The sequence below is a fragment of the Stenella coeruleoalba genome (genome assembly GCF_951394435.1).
Source record: "Stenella coeruleoalba genome assembly, chromosome: 8".
NCBI lineage: Eukaryota > Metazoa > Chordata > Mammalia > Artiodactyla > Delphinidae > Stenella > Stenella coeruleoalba.
In genome coordinates, this window is record NC_137154.1 from 43,549,158 (window position 1) to 43,573,089 (window position 23,932).

At 36.6% G+C, this 23,932-nt stretch overlaps 1 protein-coding gene across 2 annotated transcripts in view; it reads right to left on the minus strand.

Annotated features, from left to right (window-relative positions):
- USP47 (ubiquitin specific peptidase 47) overlaps positions 1 to 23,932 on the minus strand; it is a 125,229-nt gene that overhangs the window by 71,418 nt on the left and 29,879 nt on the right. The window contains exons 1-4 of one of the 2 annotated variants that reach the window (XM_079930706.1): positions 12,127 to 12,244; positions 6,004 to 6,207; positions 2,332 to 2,445; positions 785 to 923 (exon numbers count right to left, since the gene is read on the minus strand). In XM_079930706.1, the coding sequence (XP_079786832.1) occupies positions 785 to 923; positions 2,332 to 2,445; positions 6,004 to 6,006 (256 nt within the window). In that variant the 5' untranslated portion in view covers positions 6,007 to 6,207; positions 12,127 to 12,244. Of the gene's footprint in view, positions 1 to 784; positions 924 to 2,331; positions 2,446 to 6,003; positions 6,208 to 12,126; positions 12,245 to 23,932 lie in introns of those variants that run through there. The other variant, XM_079930705.1, reaches the window with a different exon arrangement.

Genomic DNA, 23,932 nt, shown 5'->3' on the forward strand with positions numbered 1-23,932 from the left:
CTCTGTTTTAAAGTTCTAAGAGTAAACACTCTGAAGCCATACCTAACATGAAATACCATTAACTAGCTATATAATCAAAGGCTTCTCTAAGCCTGTTTCCATTTCTTTTAACACGAATACTACCTACTGAAAATGTTTGTTTTAAGATAAAATGATATGTGAAAGTATCCAGATTATATTTTCAGGCAATTAACCAGTCTTATATATAAATATAAAACTGCATAAATAAAGCAATTCCATTAGCTCAATAAATTGAAAAAAAATTCAAAAATATAGGTTTAAACATATTCAGGAAAAAGCTAACAGGAATTTTTAAATTACATGATTAATTTCAAACATATGATTAGATTAAACTAGAAGATAACACAGTAGTTCTGATAAAATAAGCCTGGCCCATCTGTTTCCACATGAAAGTATCTGCCATAGTCTATTCCAATGCACATGGAGATACATTCCTTTCCAGAGGAAGTCAACTTCAAAAATTTAAGATTAAATTCAAGATAGAAAATTATCAAACAGAAAAAGTCTTCCTTCAAAATCCAATATTTAATATTTTTTTCTAAATAATGGCAGTAACAATACAGTAAAAATAACAATGGGTTGAGGGAAAGGGAAACCACATTCTTGTTCTAACTTTGCTTCTGCTAACTAGTGATCTTGCTCTGGGTCTGTTTTCTCTAATCCATAAAATGAGAAGATTAGGCTTGAGATTGCTAAGATTACTCTGGATTAATGCCCTATGATTTTATGAAAATACAACAACGACAACAATAATATATCTTACCAGTTTCTGATTTATTCAAAATAGATGAATAGGAGTAGCTTTGGCTGACATAATCACTGGTAGAGCCCACAGAACCTTCTCTTGGAAGTGGACCTATAAATTTGTCATGAACACTGTCATCCCCAGCACTGGAATCCTCCTAAAATGTAGCATAACCAATATTTACTGAGTGGTAAATATTGCTAAAACAATGAAAAAAGGCATACTAATTCCTGAGGCAATGAAAAAAAGACAAGGCATTACTGGTACCACCAAGACATTCAAAGTATATACCCTCACTATTTCCTGTAGGAAGGTTTGAAAGATGCCCAATATAACACACTTTGGAAAAATGCTTAGGTCTCCTTCCAAAGTTCTTACTTTCTCAAATTTATTTAATTCTTTTTCAAATTTTGTTTACATGAGAGAGATTTCTGGTACTAATTAATCAGAGTACAATTGTGAACTCCTTAATGACAGAGTTTATCATTTATTTTTACATCACCCTTGCTAAGTAGGCCTGAAAGGTAGGGGACACTCAATAAGTATTGAATGAAATGGATAGTCTCCTATTGTCTCCAATAAGAAACTTCCTATTAATGAGGAAGATGTCCAAAAGGAGTAAGGGATATAAAATCAGCACAAGCAACTAAGAGCTGAAGACTAATTACTAAGCATTTTAAAACATGAATCCCCAAATTAATAGCTAATTTAGTTTCAATGTCAGACTAATCAAAATCTTCTCATGATGTCATAAAAATAAACAATGAGATTAAGGAAAGTCAGAACATATTCTGGCATTGCTTCTGTATGGATATCCTGTGTTTAATTACTGTCTACTGTCCAGAGAGGCATTCTAATTCACAATAGACTTCTAAATGAAAAGCATCAAACAGAAGAACTTTTCCTGAGGAAAGTTTCATTAAAGAGAAGCGTTCTGAAAAAGTCCATAAACTCTGTGAGTTTCCTCAGTCTGTAAAGCAGCAAGGTAAATCAGACCAGGTTTTTTCAATGAATCTCTCTCAAATTGGGAGTTACTAGATTTGACGATCACTAAAGCCACTGAACCAGACAGGAAAGGCTATTGAAATATGAATTGCAGCAAACACTAAAAGAACAGAAATAAAGCATAGAATTTACAAACTAGTCATTCCAAAAAAAAATGGGGGGTGGGGGACGGGGAGTGAGAGCAAAACCAGCAGAGTAGATAATTCTGGGGGTCTGTTCCTCTACCAGAAAACCTGGGCAAAACTGCCGAAGATTTACACCAACCAAGCAAATGCTTAACCAAACAAAAGGCCACTGAAACACAGTAGGAGATCCTAGACCCATCCCCATCCCTGTTCTAGTGGTGATTCTCAGTGTGGCAAGAGACTATATACACAAAGTGCTATGGATGCCCAGTGTAACCACGTTAACATACATACAAGCCAACAGAAAACAGAAAAATAATTTATTATACATAAATTGCAAAACACATCTCTCCTCCTTCCTTTGGAAAACTGCTTCCCAAGTAGTAGGTGACAGTGCACAAAAATTATGACTATAGGGCTTTCTAAAGCGTTTACCAGCAGTATTTGAGGCTGTTCACCATCTTTATCTGTCAAATGCAGAAAGTTCTTCTTTCCTGGCTCAAAATTAGCATCAAGAAGAGACTTGTCACTGGTATGATCCAGTGGAGCCTACAGGCATAAAATAAGATATCTCAGATTATGAGAAACATTAATTATAATAATAAAACAAGTAATATGTAAATAGACACATATCTACAATTATTGGGCTTAAACAGTATTTTTTTAAATGAAGATTCTGAGAAATTCTGTTAATCTAGGCTTGGAATTAACTCATCTATTCAGGAACTGGGATGGCTAAGCCCAGTGACAGGGCATATACTGACAGGTATCCCAGCTGTTCACATTTCCCAACATCTAAAAAACTGAAGTACTACACAAAAAAGTATTGTAAACATTTGTTTTGATGTTCTCTAAAATGTATGCAATATAGTATTCAATGGGTTTTCATGAAAATTAACTGAAGATTATTTTATATCACTAAAAACTGTAAAAACATGTTTTGATATAGGAATATAATGAGAATTCCCACATAAGGAAACACACTAAGCAACCCAACCCAAACAATTATGTAACATTGAAAAATGGGTACCTTCAGAAAGACCCTCGAAGGAAAAGCCTGTCCTAGTAAATGATACCTATTTCAAGTCCACTGTCAGGATTCAGAGGATCCCAGGGTGATAGAAGTGATCACTCCTTTGAAAACTAAACATCTAACATGTTTAGTCTTCACCTAACTCTTTTATCTGGTAGGCAAATTAAACCCTGGCTGTCATTCTGATACATTCCAGTTGGTGGATGAGAGACAGAGCTCTGCATGCTCCAAGCCATACTCACCCAACATTCCAGGCCACTGTTGAGAAAAATGAGGGATGGGATGAATGTCCTATTCTTTTGTTTTAAAACTATTTTGTTCATTAAGAAATGTTTTTAATGTTTCAAAGACACGAGGAATATCTCCTTAGAAGGACTTACTTTATGGAGATGCCTTTCTTACAAAATGAATGTTATATAGAAGCACAGGTATTAAGGACAAAAAAATTAACTATAAGAGATTCTGCCACTTGCTATTTGTGTGACTCTGCGCAAGTTACTTCACTTCCCCATGACTCAGTTTTTTCACCTATGAGGCTGGGATAGCACTTACCTCATAGTGTGGTTAAAAGGATTAAATGAGGTTATATTTGTATAAAGTCTAGTATCAGAACAATACTAGCTACACAGTAAGCACAAAATAAGTGTTAATAAAATAAACATATCATCTCACTTTGGATCACATCTAGAAATCCATGAGAAAAACAGGACAGAGAACCAGAAGCTAAGAGAAGCCACTTGAAAGGAAGAAAGGTATCTTTGGGTCCCTTATATTCTCTGGCAGGAACCAGATCTCTCAGCGTCTCTCAGGCATAAAAGATCAGATGATACAGCTAGAACACATAGGGGTTTTACCTCAATAAATGTGTCTCTGTGTGTATGAGATGGTGAGTAGATAAATGAATCAGGTTTTCAAAGAAGCATACATGCAGCATTGTACAGTAAGCAGGTAAGAGTATACTCATAGAAATGTACGGTAGGCATATTAAGACACAAAAATTAAGTACTTAAGAACAGTCACAGCTGAAGAAAGAAAAATACTTAATCCTGGCATAGTGCTATAGCAGATGTTAATTTAACAAACACTTTTTGAGTGCCTAGGGATAGTATCTTTGGAGGATACAAAACTAATACTATGAGGTCCTAGACATCAAAATATATTCTATCAAGTGGAAAGACACAAATGAATAACAACTATGATAAAAAGACTGTAAGTGGCATAGCAGAATAAAAAGTGCAATAGGAGAACAAAGAGAAAGATTACTTTTAAAGTGGCATGAAGAAACATCAAGTAAGGCTTCTTAAAAGTAAGAGATAAACAGGACTTGGGCAGACAGTACAGAACTATCCTTTAAATCGAAAAAGAGGCAACACTAGAAGTTATACAGTAATGTAAAAGAGAATATTCAAAGTTTCAGATTAAATATCATTTCTCTTTGTATAACTTGTTGGACTACCAATTTTACTGCCCAATTTCAGAGGGGGAAAGTTGGCTAATTTAAAACACTAGGGTTTTTTTTTTTTGTAAGTAGACTTTTAAAAAATTTTTTATTTTATATTATAGTTAATTTACAATGTTGGTTAGTTTCAGGTGTACAACAAAGTGATTTGATTATACATATGTTGTACATATAGCTATTCGTTTTCAGATTCTTTTCCCATTTAAAAACACTAGTTCTACATTTTAAAAAATCATAAATATATTATGGAATAGAAGGCAAAATATCATCAATTTTAAAGGCAAATCAAGCAACACCCAACATCTTTTATTCTTCTGCAGAGCCAATTAAAACTATGCCCTCCAAATACGATCAGGATACACATTCATTTGCCTTTAAAGGTATTTTCCTGGAAAACTTAAGAGCAGCAATGGTATAGGACAGGAAGAGGTAACATAAGCAAAAACACGGAGATAGAGAAGTATGAAATTTTGTGTTAAGAAAATAAATTAGTCCAATATCTGAGAGCTAAGATTAGATTTAAAGGACCAATTGTCTTGAATGCTAACTTAGGGAATACAACTTTTTTTTTTTTTTTGCAGTACGTGGGCCTCTCACTGTTGTGGCCTCTCCCGTTGAGCACAGGCTCCGGACGCACAGGCTCAGCGGCCATGGCTCACGGGCCCAGCCGCTCCATAGCGTGTGGGATCTTCCTAAACCGGGGCACGAACCCGTGTCCCCTGCATCGGCAGGCGGACTCTCAACCACTGTGCCACCAGGGAAGCCCGGGAATATGACTTTTAATCAGGGCAGTGAGCAGTCATTAAAGATTTCTAAACTGGAAGGTGACAGGAGTACTATGATTTAAGATGACTGAAGATAATTCTAGCAATCGTATGCAGGGTGAATTTGGACTGAGAGGAAAGAAAAAAGACTATTTAGAATACTATTCTAAAATACAGATGAGATCCAACTCAACATTCCCCTTTGTCACTCTCCCACGCAAAACTGGTCAGTGCCTCCTCTTTGCACTTACAGCAAACTAATAAATGATACTTAATAATACTTAAAACATCTTAGTGTAATTATTTTTTGATATACCTGTCTCTAAAACTTTACTGTGAGGTCTTTGAAGTTGAAGTCATGATACCACCAACCCTCCTGTTCAGGTGTTTACCACTCTATCTGGTGCATAATCTCTGTTAATATTGGAGTGTAAGTCCTTCTATTACTTTTTTCTTTCTATATACATTTTCTCTTCTTTTCCAAAAATTAGATTATAAAATACATATGATTTTATATCCTGCTTTTTTCACTTAAATATTTAAAATGAATATCCCATTCAGTAAATGTTGGAAAATTTTCCATAGATGACACAATATTATGATAATCATCTTACATGAATAAAAAAACTAATGAAATGACATTGTGCAAACTTTAAGATAATCAAATGCTGACTCTAGAATGAAAGTAAAGTGATGAAGAGGATCCAAATATCGAGTTGCACAGACTCTATAGTCCTGCTTACAATATTAAGAAGGGTTCCAGGATTTAGTATACTATTAAAAACAACAACAATAATGACTATAATATTATTAGCGGCTTAAGAGAAGATGCTTTCAGTTTAGAGTTTTACCATATCAGCAGAATTGATTCCATTCCCCCACACCAAATCAAAGGTTCCATTTATGTAGCCTACTTTGTTGGCCACATCTTCAAAGAGCTTTCTGAGAGGTGTAGAAGCTGGTAAATTTAAAGTGATCCGTTCATTCACTGTCTTTGAGTTAGTAGTATCTTGTATTATACATAAGACTCTTGGTTCTTCAGCAGCATTTTCTACCTGAAATTTAAAAAAATATACTATTTATCTTTAAAAATATATATATAATTATGTTTTCTATGATTAAATGAAAAAAATGCCCACAAAATACTATTTTCTCTGTGTGAATACTACTGTTTTATGGCTGAAATATATTCTAATGGATATGTCAAACATATAAAGCACCATATATGTTTGTTTTGGAAAAACTGGGGTATATTTAAGAATCAACCATTGCTCTTGTGGGTATTTGCTTTCACCTTTTAAGGCTGTAAATCAATGATCAACAAGCCCATGAAGACAAGTTTACTTGAGCAATTTTCAGTTGAAAATAACAAAATCTGATCCTTAAAAATGTGTCACTACTATGCTAGCACAGTCCAATCAAGCATTTCTGGGTTTCCTGATGAAACAGAAAGAGAGCTGTGTAGAAATGCAATGAGGATTGTATAAGATTGCAAAATCCATAACTAAAGGATAAAAGCAATCAGGCATCCTGACCTTTACTTTGTTGTACCCACAGACCAAAAGTCCAAAAGCCCCATTTATCAGTGTGTTAGGAGCTGACAAGCTTACCCAAATAGATCAGCCAGCAGAGGGGTAAAGGAAAGCAAGGAAAAAATACTTTTCAATTACCAATGTAGAAGGGAGTTAGGGTCACAAATTTTTTCATTCTTTTTTATCTAGTATATAAATCAGAGAAAAAATTTTTAAAGGAGACTTTCTCAAAGAAGCTATGCCTTCCCTCAAGCTGTTGAAGGACACGACTCTTCCACAGCAGTAGTGGGCTACATCAGGCACTTTGGTGAAAGAAGTTCTTTCCCTCCTCCTGTAATGCCCAACTCAATTAATGGTACCATCATCTACCAGCTGCTGAAACCAGAGAGGAGCACCTTCCTCATTTCTTCCCTCTTCTTCAACTCACATAATCACCAAATTCTACCATTTCTATCATCTGAATATCTCTTGAACTATTCCTTTCCTCTTTAATCCTGCCTGCAGCAATGAGAATCTTATCTTAAGATCGTGGCAATAGCTTCTTCCAATCTCATCTTCCTTCAATCCAGAACAGTATTTTAATATGCAAATCTGATCATGTAAATCTCTTGCTTTCCCTCAAAGTCTAGGGCAGCAGTCATTATCTGAGGGACCTCTCGCTATCCCCATAAAAGGCTTTGCACAAATATGAACTGTACAAACTGGTACTGTATACAAGAATGTATTTCTCATCTTTTTTTATAAAAAACACAATAATATTAACCTCAATCTTTTGTTACTCCTATATTATCCATTTTTAAATAAGAACAGTTATTATCATTGACTTGTATTGAAGACAGGACCACCACAAGGTATTTTTGTTTGTTTGGCAGGGTAATACAATTGTAATTTGTTTCTGCCATATATAATTTTGGGTTTGTAAGAGATTACTTAAACTAAGGTTAATCCAATTAGTTTAAAACAGAAATAAGTTGCTATAAAAGAAGTATAATGTTTAAGATTGGCTAGCACTATATTTCAGACAAGTCAAAATATTTAATTACCAATAATAACCCATTTAAAAACAAAAGAATACATTTTTTATAAAATAAACAGGATAACAAAGAACAAAAAAGCCTTCAGCTATAAGCTTAAGGTGTTATATTAACACTTGTAATAGATGGTTTTACACATTTTAATCTCAAACTGAGAAACATAAAGTGGACCCTTTTTAACTCTGGTTCACAATAAAGGAACGAGAAACTCTAAATCAATTTCAACTACAAAAGATCCGCTTTTACACTTTCAACAGTATATTTCAGAGGCAGACTCGAGTTTTCCAGGTGAAAAGCACTACAGCTGCCAGATTTTAAAGCTTCAGATAAGCTGAAGTTGACGGTCCAAGCAAGAGAACTCTACCTAAGAATTCAGAAATCAGAAGTGCTGACATTACAGTATACATAAGAATGATGATATGGTAACATATGGCCATCAGCAGTTCCTGGTTCTTTCCTTAAATAAGTGAGTGCAAGGTACAGGCACTCCAGCCTCCTCTCCTTCCACACCCAGATGTGGGTAATATTACCCCAATGGAATCTCATCTGAAGGCTAAATGTACTCTTGTAAACACAAAATTTAATCTTATGTATGCCTTTTATTCTTTTAATGACAATAGCTTTCTTTTCTGTGCATTGCACATAAGTAATTTTGTTCCTTTTTTTGAAATAGGAAGAGTATAGGGACTTCCCTGGCAGTCCAGTGGTTAAGACTCTGCACTTCCAATGCAGGGGTGTGGGTTCAATCCCTGGTCAGGGAACTAAGATCTCACATGCCACGCAGCGCAGCCAAAAAAAACAAAATAGGAAGAGTATAAAGGAAAAAGTGGAAATCATTTGTAATTCATAACACAGAGATAACTATTACATTTTGGTCTATATTCTTCCAAATATTTTTCCTACACAAGCACAAACAGACATATACATGCACACTTTTTAAACACAAACATTCAGTTAGATATACATGCTGTTTTGAAACTTTTTTTTTTTTTTTTTTGCGGTACACAGGCCTCTCACTATTGTGGTCTCTCCTGTTGTGGAGCACAGGCTCCGGAAGCACTGGCTCAGTGGCCATGGCTCACAGGCCCAGCCGCTCCGCGGCATGTGGGATCCTCCCGGACCGGGGCACGAACCCACGTCCCCTGCATCAGCAGGCGGACTCTCAACCACTGCGCCACCAGGGAAGCCCTGAAACCCCTTTCTTTACTTATAAATATATCATGTAACCTTTCCTTGTCAAACTTTTTCTAACTCATCATTTTAACAACTGAATAATATTTTATTACATGGATTAATAATAATTTGTTCCATCAATTTAATTTTACTGACTCTTGAGCTAGACTTTATTACACTTTAGAAATAATTTTGTGATGAATGCCTACATAAAACTTTGTGCAGTCCTCTGTTTTTTCTTAAGATTCCTATAAGAATTTCTGGGCCAATCACATATTACTCTTGAATTCAATTCTAGGATAATTTAAGCAAACGAAAAACTCTGACCTTTAAAGTTCTAAGCTAGCCACGTGTAAATCTTATTACTTTATCCTCAACCTCCTGGGCCCATTTTTCAGTCCTAATTTAATCTATTACATAGCCATCATCCATAGATTACATCTGAATTTTTGTTATCGTGATTGCCCACACTAATTACACTGAGGCAAAATCTCTTCCCTCCCCCTGCCTCCCAATTTGGGAACTAATTAGAAAAAACTGTTTTTTTCCAATTTTAAGATTTCATCAATAAAGTTGTACCAATCTTTTTATTATAGCTTTTCAAGAGAAAAAGAAATTCTACAATATTATACTAAGCATACAGATTTCCACAATACTTAAATGTAAAAAAGTATTTCTTAGAACTGGGAAAATAGGGGTGTCCTCTTTCTTCTTAATTTCTTTGGAGTTCTACCCCTGATTGGTCCTACTTATGCCCAAAGCAAAAAAATCACCATCTTGAGGTAAATTACAGATGGCTAAAAATTCTTTGCCACTCTTCTTCTTTTTTCTCTTCCCATGAATCTGGGCTGGCCTTGTGGCCAACTAGGACCAACAGAATGTGACAGAAGTGATACTGTGTGATTTAAAGCAGGAAACTTCTGCCTTTGCACCTCTTGGAATGTTCCTCTTATATGCCAGCCAGGCAAAAGAAATCCATTTATCCTGGGACCACCATGCTGTGTTAAAACCCTAACAATCCACCCAGAAAGTGGCCACTTAGTGGAGCACTGGGGTGCCTGATAAGAAAAGCCTTCTTGGACCTTCCATCCAAAGCCAGTCACCAGCCAGTGCAGCCAAGTAATGATCCGAGATGGTGCCATGTGAAGCAGAAAAACTGACTGGCTAAGCCTTTGCCCAAATCCCATCCCACAGAATTGTGAGCAAATAAACTAGTTGTTTTAAGCCACTAAGTTTTGGCGTAGGCTGTTCCACAGTAATAGATAACAGAAACACACCTAAATAAATTTAAGCACATGCAAGTGCTAGTTGGGAAGAATGTGGTGGTGGTGGTATTAGTGATGGTGGTTGGTGGCGGGGGTTCCATTTAAGCACTACACCCAACATTAAGGTAAAGCATCTGAAGACACATCATAATTTAGGGAAGCGAGCACAATTTCTGAGTCAGTAAAAGTTCTATAATGAATAGGAGAAAACAGGTAAGAAAAAACAAATGCAAAGTTTTAGAAAAGCCTAAAGCATGTCCCACTTGGGAAAACATTTCATCTATATTAGGTGAGCTATTAGAAGGGCACAAAGTTCCCTACACAGAAAATCTGGCCAATTACAAAAAAGGTACAAAGTATAAAATTAAAACTACTTATTTGGTGGGCAACTCATAGCAATATTACACTTGTGAGAAAAAGGGTAAAGTCAACAGCAGTTACATTAACACTATATGCTAAGAGAGTATTCTGTCTTTGTGCTCTATGCAGAAACAAAGCCAGATTTCCAAGCAAAGTCTGAAAAAAGAATCCCTGAAAAAACAAAACAAACAAAAATGATAGTCTTATTTACAAAAGGTAAAACATACTGGGATAAAAACACTGAAAACAGATTTCTTCCAAAGGAAGAAACATCTATAGGAACATCTAGAAGTGGTCAACACAGATGGTTCTGTCTAAGGAGTCTCAGGGCCTCTCAAGTCATCTTGTCTCCTATTCTTGGCATTCCAAACAGTTCTAAGTTCAAATCTGAGTTCTCTGAAGTTAACATCATAATTTTTGTTTCATAATAAAATACTTCGTGTTTCTTATTAAAAAAACACAAAACAAGGTGTATAATTAATGCATATATTTAGAATGGCATTAGCATGCAGAAAACAATATCAAACACAATTCAAAGTTAACAAGATTAAGATTTTTCTAAGAAAAAAATTAATATGAATAATTTAAAAACATTACAAAGGGACCTCTTTACCTCTAAATTTTATAGTCAACCCATTTTCTCTCAAGACTTTCTTCCTTTCAGTGTTATTACAAATGATAATACTATGGTTGCAAACTTAAAAATGCGCGCACGCGCGCGCGCGCACACACACACACACACACACACACACACAGAGTCCATTTTATCTACTACTTGATAAAGAAACTGCTATGAGCTTATAAGCGCTAGAGTATTACCCTTCTGGGTATCCACAGCTCACGGCTAATATACTGCCACAGACTAAAAAAAAAAATTGATGGTATAAATATTTTTGCTCACTGAAGTTTATTAAATTTATCAGCCTCATTCAGACTGTGCATTTTTACTTAAACAAGTAACAAGTAGTGCTGGGAGTCTTAACTTACATGAGAAAAAGATTATTTTATTTTTAAGATCCTCCCTCCACTCCACTCCAACTCCCCCAGCAAACCCTAAAATATTACATGATATTTTTCTATGTGGCCTCTTGCCAGAGATCACTTGAAGAGGACAGAAGAGATTAAATAAAGAACCTTGAACTTAGAGCTAAAGGGACCTGAGGAAAGTGAGATATTAAGTAAAGGTTAGAATGGGATGCTACATCACAGGACTGTTTAGGTTTGTAGTGCATACAGGCTGTCAGGAAGGTAACAGTTCTATTTAATTCTTCAAATAAGATGTCTGGGTTTTGACTCTGTAAATTATTAACTTAATCCCAGCACTATTAATATTTCAGAAAATAAATACATCCGTAAAAAATAGACAACTATTATACCCAAAAGTCAAAACTAAACGTTCTATAGTTTTTATATCAGTTTTCCACCTCATTCACTTGTTAAAGACAAGGTACTATCAGACATACATTCATTTAAGGTGACTTTCTTATTATTAAAATCAGGTAAAATAAATAAATAAACAAAATGAAAAATAAATAAAATCAGGTAGAAATAAAATAGCCAAACAAGCATAAAACTTAAGACATGCCTTATTATTAAATAAAAATACTAACATGCTGTTACTTGCTCTGCTGATTATCACACTAATGCAATTACATCAGCAGTCTACCTGTAAAAATTTCTTCTTCATTTCATCAAAGATATTTTGTCTGCATCTCCAAAACACATCCTATGGTGTGTAAGAACAAAATGAATTACAAATTATTTCTTTAAAATAAAGAGGTAAGACAGTGAAATGAGAACAATTAACCTAAAAACATTTTTGCAACAAAATATGTATGAATTAAAGTATTACTATATCATCTAAGATTTCATTCATAAATTACATTTGTAGTTTTAATCTTAGGCCTCAATTACTCTTTTTTTTTAAATAAATGTATTGGGGGCTTTCCTGGTGGCACAGTGGTTGAGAATCCGCCTGCTGATGCAGGGGACACGGGTTCATGCCCCGGTCCGGGAGGATCCCGCGTGCCGCGGAGCGGCTGGGCCCATGAGCCATGGCCGCTGAGCCTGCGCGTCCGGAGCCTGTGCTCCGCAACGGAAGAGGCCAAAACAGTGAGAGGCCCGCGTACCGCAAAAAAAAATAATAAATTTATTTATTTATTTATTTTTGACTGTGTTGGGTCTTCGTTGCTGCACACGGGCTTTCTCTAGTTGTGGCAAGTGGGGGCTACTCTTCGTTGTGGTGCGCGGGCTTCTCATTGCAGTGGCTTCTCTTGTTGGGGAGCACAGGCTCTAGGCACGTGGGCTTCAGTTGTTGTGGCACACGGGCTCAGTAGTTTTGGCGTACGGGCTTAGCTGCTCCATGGCATGTGGGATCTTCCCGGACCAGGGCTTGAACCCGTATCCCCTGCATTGGCAGGCAGATTCATTCATTCGTTCATTCATGGCTGTGTTGGGTCTTCGTTTCTGAGCGTGGGCTTTCTCTAGTTGCAGCGAGCAGGGGCCACTCTTCGTTGCGGTGCGCAGGCCTCTCACTGTCATGGGCTCTCTTGTTGCGGAGCACAGGCTCCAGACACTCAGGCTCAGTAGTTGTGGCTCACCGGCCTAGTTGCTCCGCGGCATGTGGGATCTTCCCAGACCAGGGCTCGAACCCGTGTACCCTATATTGGCAGGCAGGTTCTCAACCACTGCGCCACCAGGGAAGCCCGTCAGGCAGATTCTTAACCACTGCGCCACCAGGGAAGCCCCTCAATTACTCTTGTAAGGTTACTGAAAACCTACATTATGGTGATAAAAAATAATATTAACATGGAAAACAACCACATTTTAACAAAGAGTAGGAGCTTCAGAACTGTGTATAAGTCAAATGTTCTAAGTCATATTTTGCTAGTTTTATTGAGATATAATTAACATATAATTCTGTAGCAGTTTTAAGGGCTACAACATAATGATTTGATATATGTATATACTGCAAAATGATTAATTACTACAATAAGTTTAGTTAACATCCATCATCTCACATAGTTACAACTTTTTTGTCCTTGTAATAATAACTTTTAAGTTCTATTCCCTTAGCAATTTTCAGATATACAATACAGTATTGTTAACTATAGTCATCACACTGTATATTACATTCAGAACTTATTTATCTTATAACTGGAAGTTTGTATCTTTTGACCACCTTCACCTATTTACACAACTCCCATCCCCCATCTCTGGCAACCACCCATCTGTTCTGTGTTGATAAGAGTTCAGTTTTTCAGATTCCACATATAAGTAAATCATATAGTATTTGTCTTTCTCTTTCTAAGTCACTATTTTGAGACCATTAAAGGAACTCTGCAAGGAAACCAAAAGATCCCCGATTTTGCTACCTTATGAATTTAGATTTTTCACATTATAAATACTATTAAAGTAAAGCTGCTTAACATTACCCCCTACAGCTATTTTCTTTTAATATCTCTTCCTTATTTTAAAAGCTTATTTTAGCAAATCAAGAAAATACAGAAATATATAAAAGGAAATAAGGATAACCTATAATCAAGAGATAATCTCTTGAAAAATCTTGATTTTACATCCCAAACTTCTTCTGTACAAATTTCGTTTTCCTCCACCTTCTTTAATTAATAAAAAGAACCCAACATATTGTTTTAAAAGGTGCTTTTTATCACTCATAGTAGCTTAGATACTATTCTATATCAATTAAAAAATTTTACCTCATTTGCTTTTACAATAGAAATGTATTTCTATTATAATAGTAATACATATTTTTTGACAAGCAAGTCTAAAATAACTCCTATAGCAAATATTAAAAATCTGATATACATCCTATTAGATCCCTCTCCATTTTATGCATATATTATATAAAGATTATTAACCAAAAAACATCATTCCGAACACCATCGTTTGAATTCTGCTCCTTTTCCCTCAACACTCACTCATCTTTCTGGGTCAAAACATTTAGTTTAAAAACTGCAGTGTTCCATTATATAGGCAAAACATAATTTATTTAACTAATCTATTAATGGGCATTTAGACACCTTCAAATTTTCACTACAGCTTTGCGTATTTGTACAATTTTTTTCCCTAAAGTTTATTTCCTAAAGAAAGAATTCTAGATCAAAGGTTATGTACTCATTTTTAGGATTTTTTTGATACCTGCTGCCAATACGCTATCTCTTCCACAAATAAGAATTAAACTACAACTATCTGTCAAACACTGTTTTAGGTGCTGAGAAAATAGCAGTGAACAAAAGCCCTTGCCCTCAAGGAGATGACACTGTACAGGGGAAATTCAAAATAAACAAATCTAAACCATCAGGTATCCACCAGCCTCAGAGTCTTTGCATTTCTGTACACTGTACCTGGGATGCTCTTCCTTCAGATATCCTTTCTCAAGTATCATTGTGATGGCTTTAAAATGTGGCCACAAATTCTTTGACATGCCTCCCAGCAAGATTAGGAGTCTAAGTCCAGTCCCTTTTAATATGGGCCAGCCTTAGTGACTTCCTGTGACACATAACATTACTTTCAAGGCTGGGCTAGAGAACAGGAAAGGCAACACAGCTTCTTCCTGGCTTTCTTTCAGATGCTCACCCTTGGAACCTGGCCATTATGCTGTATCGGAGCCACGCAGCCACATGGAAAGGTCATGTGTATATGTTCTAGCCACAACCCAACTGAGATCCCATCTGGCAACCAGCATCAACAACCATACATGTGAGGAAGTATTCAGATGATTCCAGACCCCAGCCTTTCAGATGCCCCAACTGACGCCTAGCAGAGCAGAGCAAGCTGTCTCTCTTCAGCCTGGCCCAAATTGCACGTCCATGAGCAAAAGTCATTAAGTGTGGGTGTAGGCTATTACAAAGCAAAAAATAACCAAAATAGCTAGTTTCTCAAACTGGTCCTCTTCTCACCATTCTATTTAAAATTGCAATCCTCTTCATCTCCCTTCCTTCAGGTTTCTCCATAGTATACTTATAGCCACCTGATATATTTGTTTATATTTTACTTGTTTATTGTTAACTCCAAAAAACTTCCATTATGAGCTAAGATGAAATAGCAGACTGGATTTACCCTCTCCACCTTAAACAACTAAAAAGAAGAGATGAAATATATGAAACAATAGTTTAAAAATATTATTAAATAACAGGTAACACAGGACAGTGATCCCTGTGAAAACAAACAAAAAAGGTAAGCTACCTTCCAGGCTGCAGTGCAGGGAGAGAGAACCCAGTTAAAGTTCAGCAATCTTCCTGAGCTGAAAAGATAAGGTTAGAAGTTCAAGTGGGTCAATTCAGCTAGAATTTACAGAGAAGAATACTGAAGAGAAGAAAGATGTGCAAATAGCATGCTCCAGAGATATGTAGTGGTCCTCCCTAAGTACTCACCAGCATATGCATGTGAAGAAACTACCTGAGGCAGGGGAAAGAACCACAGGAAAGAATTCCTGGAGCTCACTTCAGTTCCCACCAGCCAAAGTGAAAAAAATTTCATAATACACGGGGCTCAGATAAGAGTACACAGAAGAGTATTGTCTCAGTAGTGGGACCAAATTAGGCCTAATCTAAAGGCTATTCTGGATCAAACTTACAACACTTTTTAAAAGCAAGCCTCAAAAGGATCAAAATGTTTACAAGTAAATTAAAACTCTGTCAGAGAACAAACCTCAAGAATATCTATGGAAATTAAAAATACCCAGCACCCATCAACATAAAATTCAGTGTTTGGCATCCAATCCAAAATAAACAGGCATGCATCAAAGTAGGAAATGATGACCCATAATGAGGAGAAAAATCAATCAATGAAAACCTACCCAGATATAATACAGATGATATAATTAATAGACAAGAATATAAAAAGTTTATAACTATATTCTACATTTTAAGAAGGTACAGGAAAGAATGCAAAGGAAATAAATGAAAGATATATTAAAGATTCAACTCAAGTGGAGACAAGGTGGCAGAGTTGAAGGACTTGAGCTCATCTCCGCTCACAAAAACACCAAAATCACAACTAACTGCTGAACAACCATTGACAAAAAAGAATGGAACCTACCAAAAAAGATATTCTACATCCAAAGACAAGAAGCCATAACGAGGCAGTATGAGGAGGGCTTTTGCGATATAATCAAATCCCATACCCACCAGGTGGGCGACCCACAAACTGAAAAATAATTATATCGCAGAGGTTCTCCTACAGGAGTGAGAGTTCTGAGCCCAGCGTCAGGCTCCCCAGCCTGGGGGTCTGGCATCAGGAGGAGGAGCCTCGAGAGCATTTGGCTTTGAAGGTCAGGGGGGCTTGAGCTGCATAGGACTGGAGGAGACAGAGACTCCACTCTTGGAGGGCACACACAAGGTTTCACATGCACTGGGACTCAGGGCAAAGCAGTGACTCCATAGGAGCCTGGGCCAGACCTAGTTGCGGGCCTTAGAGGGTCTCCTGGGGAGGCGGGGTTCAGCTGTGGCTCACTGTGGGGGCAAGGACACTGCTGGCAGAGACTCCAGAGAATACACATCTGCGTGAGCTCTTCTGGAGGTGGTCATTTTGGCACCGAGACCTGGCCCCTCCAAACAGCCTGCAGTCTCCAGTGCTGTGAGGCCTCAGGCCAAACAACCAAGAAGGTGGGAACAGAGCCCCACCATCAGCAGACAGGCTGCCTAACATCTGTCCTGAGTGCACAGCTGCCTCTAAACATACCCCCTGACATGGTCCTGCCCACCAGAGGGACAAGAACCAGCTCCACTCACCAGGGGGCAGCTACAGTCCATCCCACAGGAAGTTGCACAAGCCCCTGGACCAACCTCACCCACCAAGGGGCAAACACCAGAAGCAAGTGCAACTACAAACCTGCAGCCTGAAAAACAGAGATCACAAACACAGAAAGTTAGACAAAATAAGACGGCAGAGAAATATGTTACAGGTAAAGGAACAAGATAAAACCCCAGAAGAACAACTAAGTGAAGTGGAGGTAGGCAATCAGCCTGAAAAAGAATTTAGAGTAATGACAGTAAAGATGATTCAACATCTCGGGAAAAGAATGGAGGCACAGACCGAGAAGATACAATAAATTTTTAACGAAGAGCTAGAAAATTTAAAGAACAAACAGAGATGAACCGTACAATAACTGAAATGAAAAATAAATAAGAAGGAATCAATAGCAGAATAAATGAGACAGAAGGATGAATAAGTGACCTGGAGGAGAGATTGGTGGAAATCACAGCTGTGGTGTGAATAAAGAAATAAGAATAAAGAAAAAAAAAAGAATGAAAAGAAATGAGGACAGTCTAAGAGACATCTGGGATGACATTAAATGCATCAACATTCACATTATAGAGGTCCCAGAAGGAAAAGAGAGAGAAAGGGCCTGAAAAAATATTTGAAGAGACAATAGTCAAAAACCTCCCTACCATGGGAAAGGAACCACTCACTCAACTCCAAGAAGTGCGGACAATCCCATATAGAATAAACCCAAGGAAGAACATGCCAAGACACATATTAATCAAGTTGACAAAAATCGAAGACAAAGAGAAAAAAACATTAAAAGCAACAAGGGAAAAGCAACAAATAACATACAAGGGAATCCCCATACAGTTATCAGATGATTTTTCAGCAAAAACTCTGCAGGCCAGAAGGGAGTGGCATGATATATTTAAAATGATGAAAGGGAAAAACCCACAACCAAGAATACTCTACCCAGCAAAGCTCTCGTTCAAATTTGATGGAAAACTCAGGCAAGCAAAAGCTAAGAGAATGCAGCACCACCACACCAGCTTTACAACAAATGTTAAAGGAACTTCTCTAGGCATAAAAGAAAAGGTCACAACTAGAAAAACGATAATTACAAATGGGAAAGCTCACTAGTAAAGGCAAACATACAGTAAAAGTAGGAAACAGTCCACACAAAAATATTATATAAAAATCAGCAATCATGAGAATACAAATGCAGGATATTGGAAATGCATTTGAAATCAAGAGACCAGCAACTTAAAACAATCTTGTATATATACATATAGAGACTGCTATATCAAAACCTGATGGTAACCGCAAACCAAAAATCTACACTAGATACACAAACTTAAAGAAAAAGTAATCCAAACACAACTCTAAAGATAGTCTTCAAATCACAAGTGAACAAAAGAGGAATGAAAAAAAAAGAGCTACAAAAACAAATCCTAAATAATTTTTTTAATTGCAAGAAGAACATACATATTGATAACTACCTTAAATGTAAATGGATTAAATGCTCCAACCAAAAGACACTGATAGGTGAATGGATACAAAAACAAGACCCATGTACATGCTGTCTACAAGAGACTCACTTCAGTTCTAGGGACACATATAGAATGAAAGTGAAGGAATGGAAAAGGTTATCCTATGCAAACGGAAATCAAAAGAAAGCTGAAGTAGCAATATTCATATCAGACAAAACAGACTCTAAAATAAAGACTGTTACGGGACTTTCCTGGTGGCACAGTGGTTAAGAATCTGCCTGCCAATCTAGGGGACATGGGTTCAATTCCTGGTCTGGAAAGACCCCACATGTTGAGAAGCAACTAAGCATATGCACCAAAACTACTGAGCCTGTGCTCTAGAGCCCACGAGCCACAACTACTAAGCCCGCAAACCACAACAACTGAAGCTCATTGCCCTAGAGCCCATGCGCCACAGCTACTGAGCCCACATGCTGCAACTACTGAAGCCTGTGCGCCTAGAGCCCATGCTCTGCAACAAGAGAAGCCACCACAATGAGAAGCCTACGCACCGTGATGAAGAGTAGCCCCCTCTCGCCACAACTAGAGAAAGCCCATGCACAGAAACAAAGACCCAACACAGCCAAAAATAAAAATTTTTTAAAAACTGTTACAATAAAACTAAATGTGTACAAAAAAAATAATTTAAAAAATTTTAAAAAATGGAATAAAATAAAATAAAGACAGTTATAAGAGAAATAGAAGGACACTACATAATGATCAGGGATCAACCCAAGAAGATATAACAATCATAAATATCTATGCTCTCAACATAGGAGTGCCTCAATATATAAAGCAAATGTTAACAACCAAAAAAGGAGAAATTGACAGTAACACAATAATAATGGGGGACTTTAACACTGCTACTTACATCAATGGACAGATCATCCAGACAGAAAATCAATATGGAAACACAGGCCTTAAATGACACATTAGACCAGATGGACTTAATTGATATTTATAGAACACTGCATCCAAAATCAGCAGAATACACACTCGTCTCAAGTGCACATGGAATATTCTCCAGGATAGATCACATGGTGGGCCACAAAGCAAACGTTGGTAAATTTAAGAAAAATGAAATCATATCAAGCACCTTTTTGGACTACAACACGAAGAGATTAGAAATCAACTATAAGAAAAAAACCTGTAAAAACACACAAACACGTGGAGGCTAAGCAATATATTACTAAACAACTAATGGATCAGTGAAGAAATCAAAGAAGAAACCAAAAAATACCTAGACACAAATGAAAATGAAATCACAACAATCCAAAAGCTTTGGGACACAGCAAAAGTAGTTTTAAGAGGGAAGTGTATAGCAATACAATTTTACCTCAGGAAACAAAACAAATCTTAAATAAACAGCCTAAACTTACACCTAAAGCAACTAGAAAAAGAAGAACAAAATCCAAAGTTAGTAGAAGGAAAGAAATCATAAAGATCAGATCAGAAATAAATGAAATAGAGATGAAGAAAACAATAGAAAAGATCAATGAAACTAAAAGCTGATTCTTCGAAAAGATAAACAAAATGGATAAACTGTTAGCCAGACTCACCAAGAAAAAAATGGAGAGGGCTCAAATCAATAAAATTAGAAATGAAAAAGAAGTTCCAACTGACACCACAGAAATACAAAGGATCATAAGAGACTACTACAAGCAAATATATGCCAATAAAATGGATAACCTGGAAGAAATGGACAAATTCTTAAAAAGGTACAACCTTCCAAACCTGAACTAGGAAGAAATAGAAAATATGAACAGACCGATCACAACTACTGAAATTGAAATTGTGATTAAAGAACTTCGAACAAACAAGAGTCCAGGACCAGATGGCTTCACAGGGGAATTCTGAACATTTAGGGAAGACTTAACACCTACTCTTCTAAAGCAAACAGTATGATACACCACATTAACAAATTGAAGAATAAAAACCATATGATCATTTCAATAGATGCAGAAAAAGCTTTGACAAAATTCAACACCCATTTATGATAAACACTCTCCAGAAAGTGGGCATGGAGGGAACCTACCTCAACATAATAAAGGCCATATATGACAAACCCACAGCTAACATACTCAATGGTGAAAAGCTGAAAGCATTTCCTCTAAGGTCAGGAATAAGACAAGGATGTCCACTCTCGTCACTTTTATTCAACATAGTTTTGGAAGTCCTGGCAATGGCATGGCAATCAAAGAATAAAAATAAATAAAGGAATCCAAATTGGAAAAAAAGAAGTTAAACGGTCACTGTTTCCAAATGACATGATACTATACATAGAAAATCCTAAAGATGCTAACAGAAAACTACTAGAGCTCATCAATCAATTCAGAAAGTTGCAGGATAAAAAATTAATACATAGATCTCTCTTGCATTTCTATACACTAACAATGAAAGATCAGAAAGAGAAACTAAGGAAACATTCTCATTTGCCATTGTAAAGAATAAAATACCTAGGAATAAACCTACCTAAGGAGACAAAAGACCTGTACTCTGAAAACTATAAGATGCTGAAGAAAAAAAATTATAGATGACACAAACAGATGGAGAGATATATCATGTTCCTGAATGGAAGAATCAATCAAAATGACTACACTATCCAAGGCAATCTACAGACTCAAAGCAATTCCTATCAAATTACCAATGGCATTTTTCACAGAACTAGAGAAAAAAAAATTTTAATTTGTATGGAAACACAAAAGACCCTGAATAGCCAAAGTAATCCTGAGAAAGAAAAATGGAGCCGGAGGAGTCAGGCTCCCTGACTTCAGACTATACTACAAAGCTACAGTAATCAAAACAGTATGGCACTGGCACAAAAAAAGAAATGTAGATTAATGGAACAGGATAGAAAGCCCAGAGATAAACCCACGCACCTATGGTCCACTAAACTATGACAAAGGAGGCAAGAATATACAATGGAGAAAACACAGTCTCTTCAATAAGTAGTACTGGGAAAACTGGATAGCTACATGTAAAAGAATGAAGTTAGAACATTGTCCAACACCATACACAAAAATAAACTCAAAATGAATTAAAGGCCTAAATGTAAGACCAGATTCTATAAAACTCTTAGAGGAAAACACAGGCAAAACACTCTTTGACATAAATTGCAGCAAGATCTTTTTCAATTCACCTCCTAGAGGAATGGAAATAAAAACAAAAACAAATGGGACCTAATTAAACTGAAAAGCTTTTGCACATCAAAGGAAACCATAAACAAAATGAAAAGACAACCCACAGAATGGGAGAAAATATTTGCAAATGGTGTGACTGACAAGGGATTAATCTCCAAAACATACAAACAGCTCATGCAGCTCAACATCAAAAAAACAAACAATCCAATCAAAAAATGGCCATAAGATCTAAATAGACATTTCTCTAAAGACGACATATAGATGGCCAAAAAGCACATGAAAAGATGTTCAACATTGCTAATTATTAGAGAAATACAAATCAAAACTACAATGAGGTATCACCTCACACTGGTCAGAATGGTCATCATCAAAAATTCTACAAACAATAAATGCTGGAGAGAATGTGGAGAAAAGGAAATCCTCCTACACTGTTGGTGGGAATGTAAATTGGTACAACCACTATGGAGAACAGTATCGAGGTTCCTTAAGAAATTGAAAACAGAACTACCATATAATGCAGCAATCCCACTCCTGGGCATCTATCTTGAGAAAACCATAATTCCAAAAAATACATGCTCCCCAATGTTCATTGCAGCACTGTTTACAACAGTCAAGACACGGAAGCAACGTAAAGGTCCATCGATGAATGGATAAAGAAGATGTGGTAGATACACACGATGGAATATTAGTCAGCCATAAAAAAGAATGAAGTAATGCCATTTGCAGCAACATAGATGGATCTAGAGATTATCATACTAAGTGAAGTAAGTCAGACAGAGAAAGACATCACTTATAGCTGGAATCTACAAAAATGATACAAATGAACTTATTTACAAAATAGACTCACAGGGCTTCCCTGGTGGCGCAGTGGTTGAGAGTCTGCCTGCCGATGCAGGCGACACGGGTTCGTGCCCCGGTCCAGGAGGATCCCACATGCCACGGAGTGGCTGGGCCCATGAGCCATGGCCGCTGAGCCTGCACGTCCGGAGCCTGTGCTCCGCAATGGGAGAGGCCACAACAGTGAGAGGCCCGCATACCGCAAAAAAAAAAAAAAAAAAAAAAAAAGACTCACAGACTTGGAAGATAAATTTATGTTTACCAAAGGGGAAAGGGGGTGGGGAGAGATAAATTAGGAGTCTGGGCTTAACATATACACACTACCATATATAAAATAGGTAACCAACAAGGACCTACTGTATAGCGCAGGGAACTCTACTCAATGTTCTATAACAACCTATATGGGGAAAAAATCTGAAAAAGAATGGATATATGTATATGTATAACTGAACCACTCTGCTCTACACCTGAAACTAACATAACATTGTAAATCAGCTATACCCAAAATAAAAATTCAATTATAAAAAAGCATGACTTGAACATTAAATGCTATGAAAGAAAAGATTAATAAACTCAATTATAGAAAAAGGAAATTTAAAAAAGGATCCAACTCAAATTTCTAAAGATGAAAAGTACAATGTCTGAGACGAAACACAGAATGGATGGGGTTAACAGATTAGGTACCACTGAACAAAAGATTATATAAACCACTTGAAGACACAGCAATAGAAACTATCACAAGTGAGACAAAGAGAGGAAAAAACCATACACACACACACACACAGAGAACAGAAAAGTGGGACAACTTTCTTATCAGAAACCAAGGAGGCCAGAAGGAAGTTGCACAATATTTTTCAGGTGCTCACAGAAAATAACTGTTAACCCAAGAGCCCTTAACTAGAAAAATGTCCTTTAAGAATGACCCAGAAATTGCTTCTGTAACCAAGCAGAATTCAAGACATGCTCAGATAAAAGAAAGCTAAAAGAATTTGTCTCCAGTAGAAATACCCTAAAGGAATGGCTAAAGGAAGTTCTCTAAACAAAAAAGGAAATGATTAAAGGGGAACCTTAGAACATCAGGAAAGAAAAAAGAACACAGTTAGCAAAATATGGCTAAATAGAATACATTTTCCTTCTCCTCTTCAGTTTTTATTATATGTTTGACAGTTGAAGCACAAGTTAAG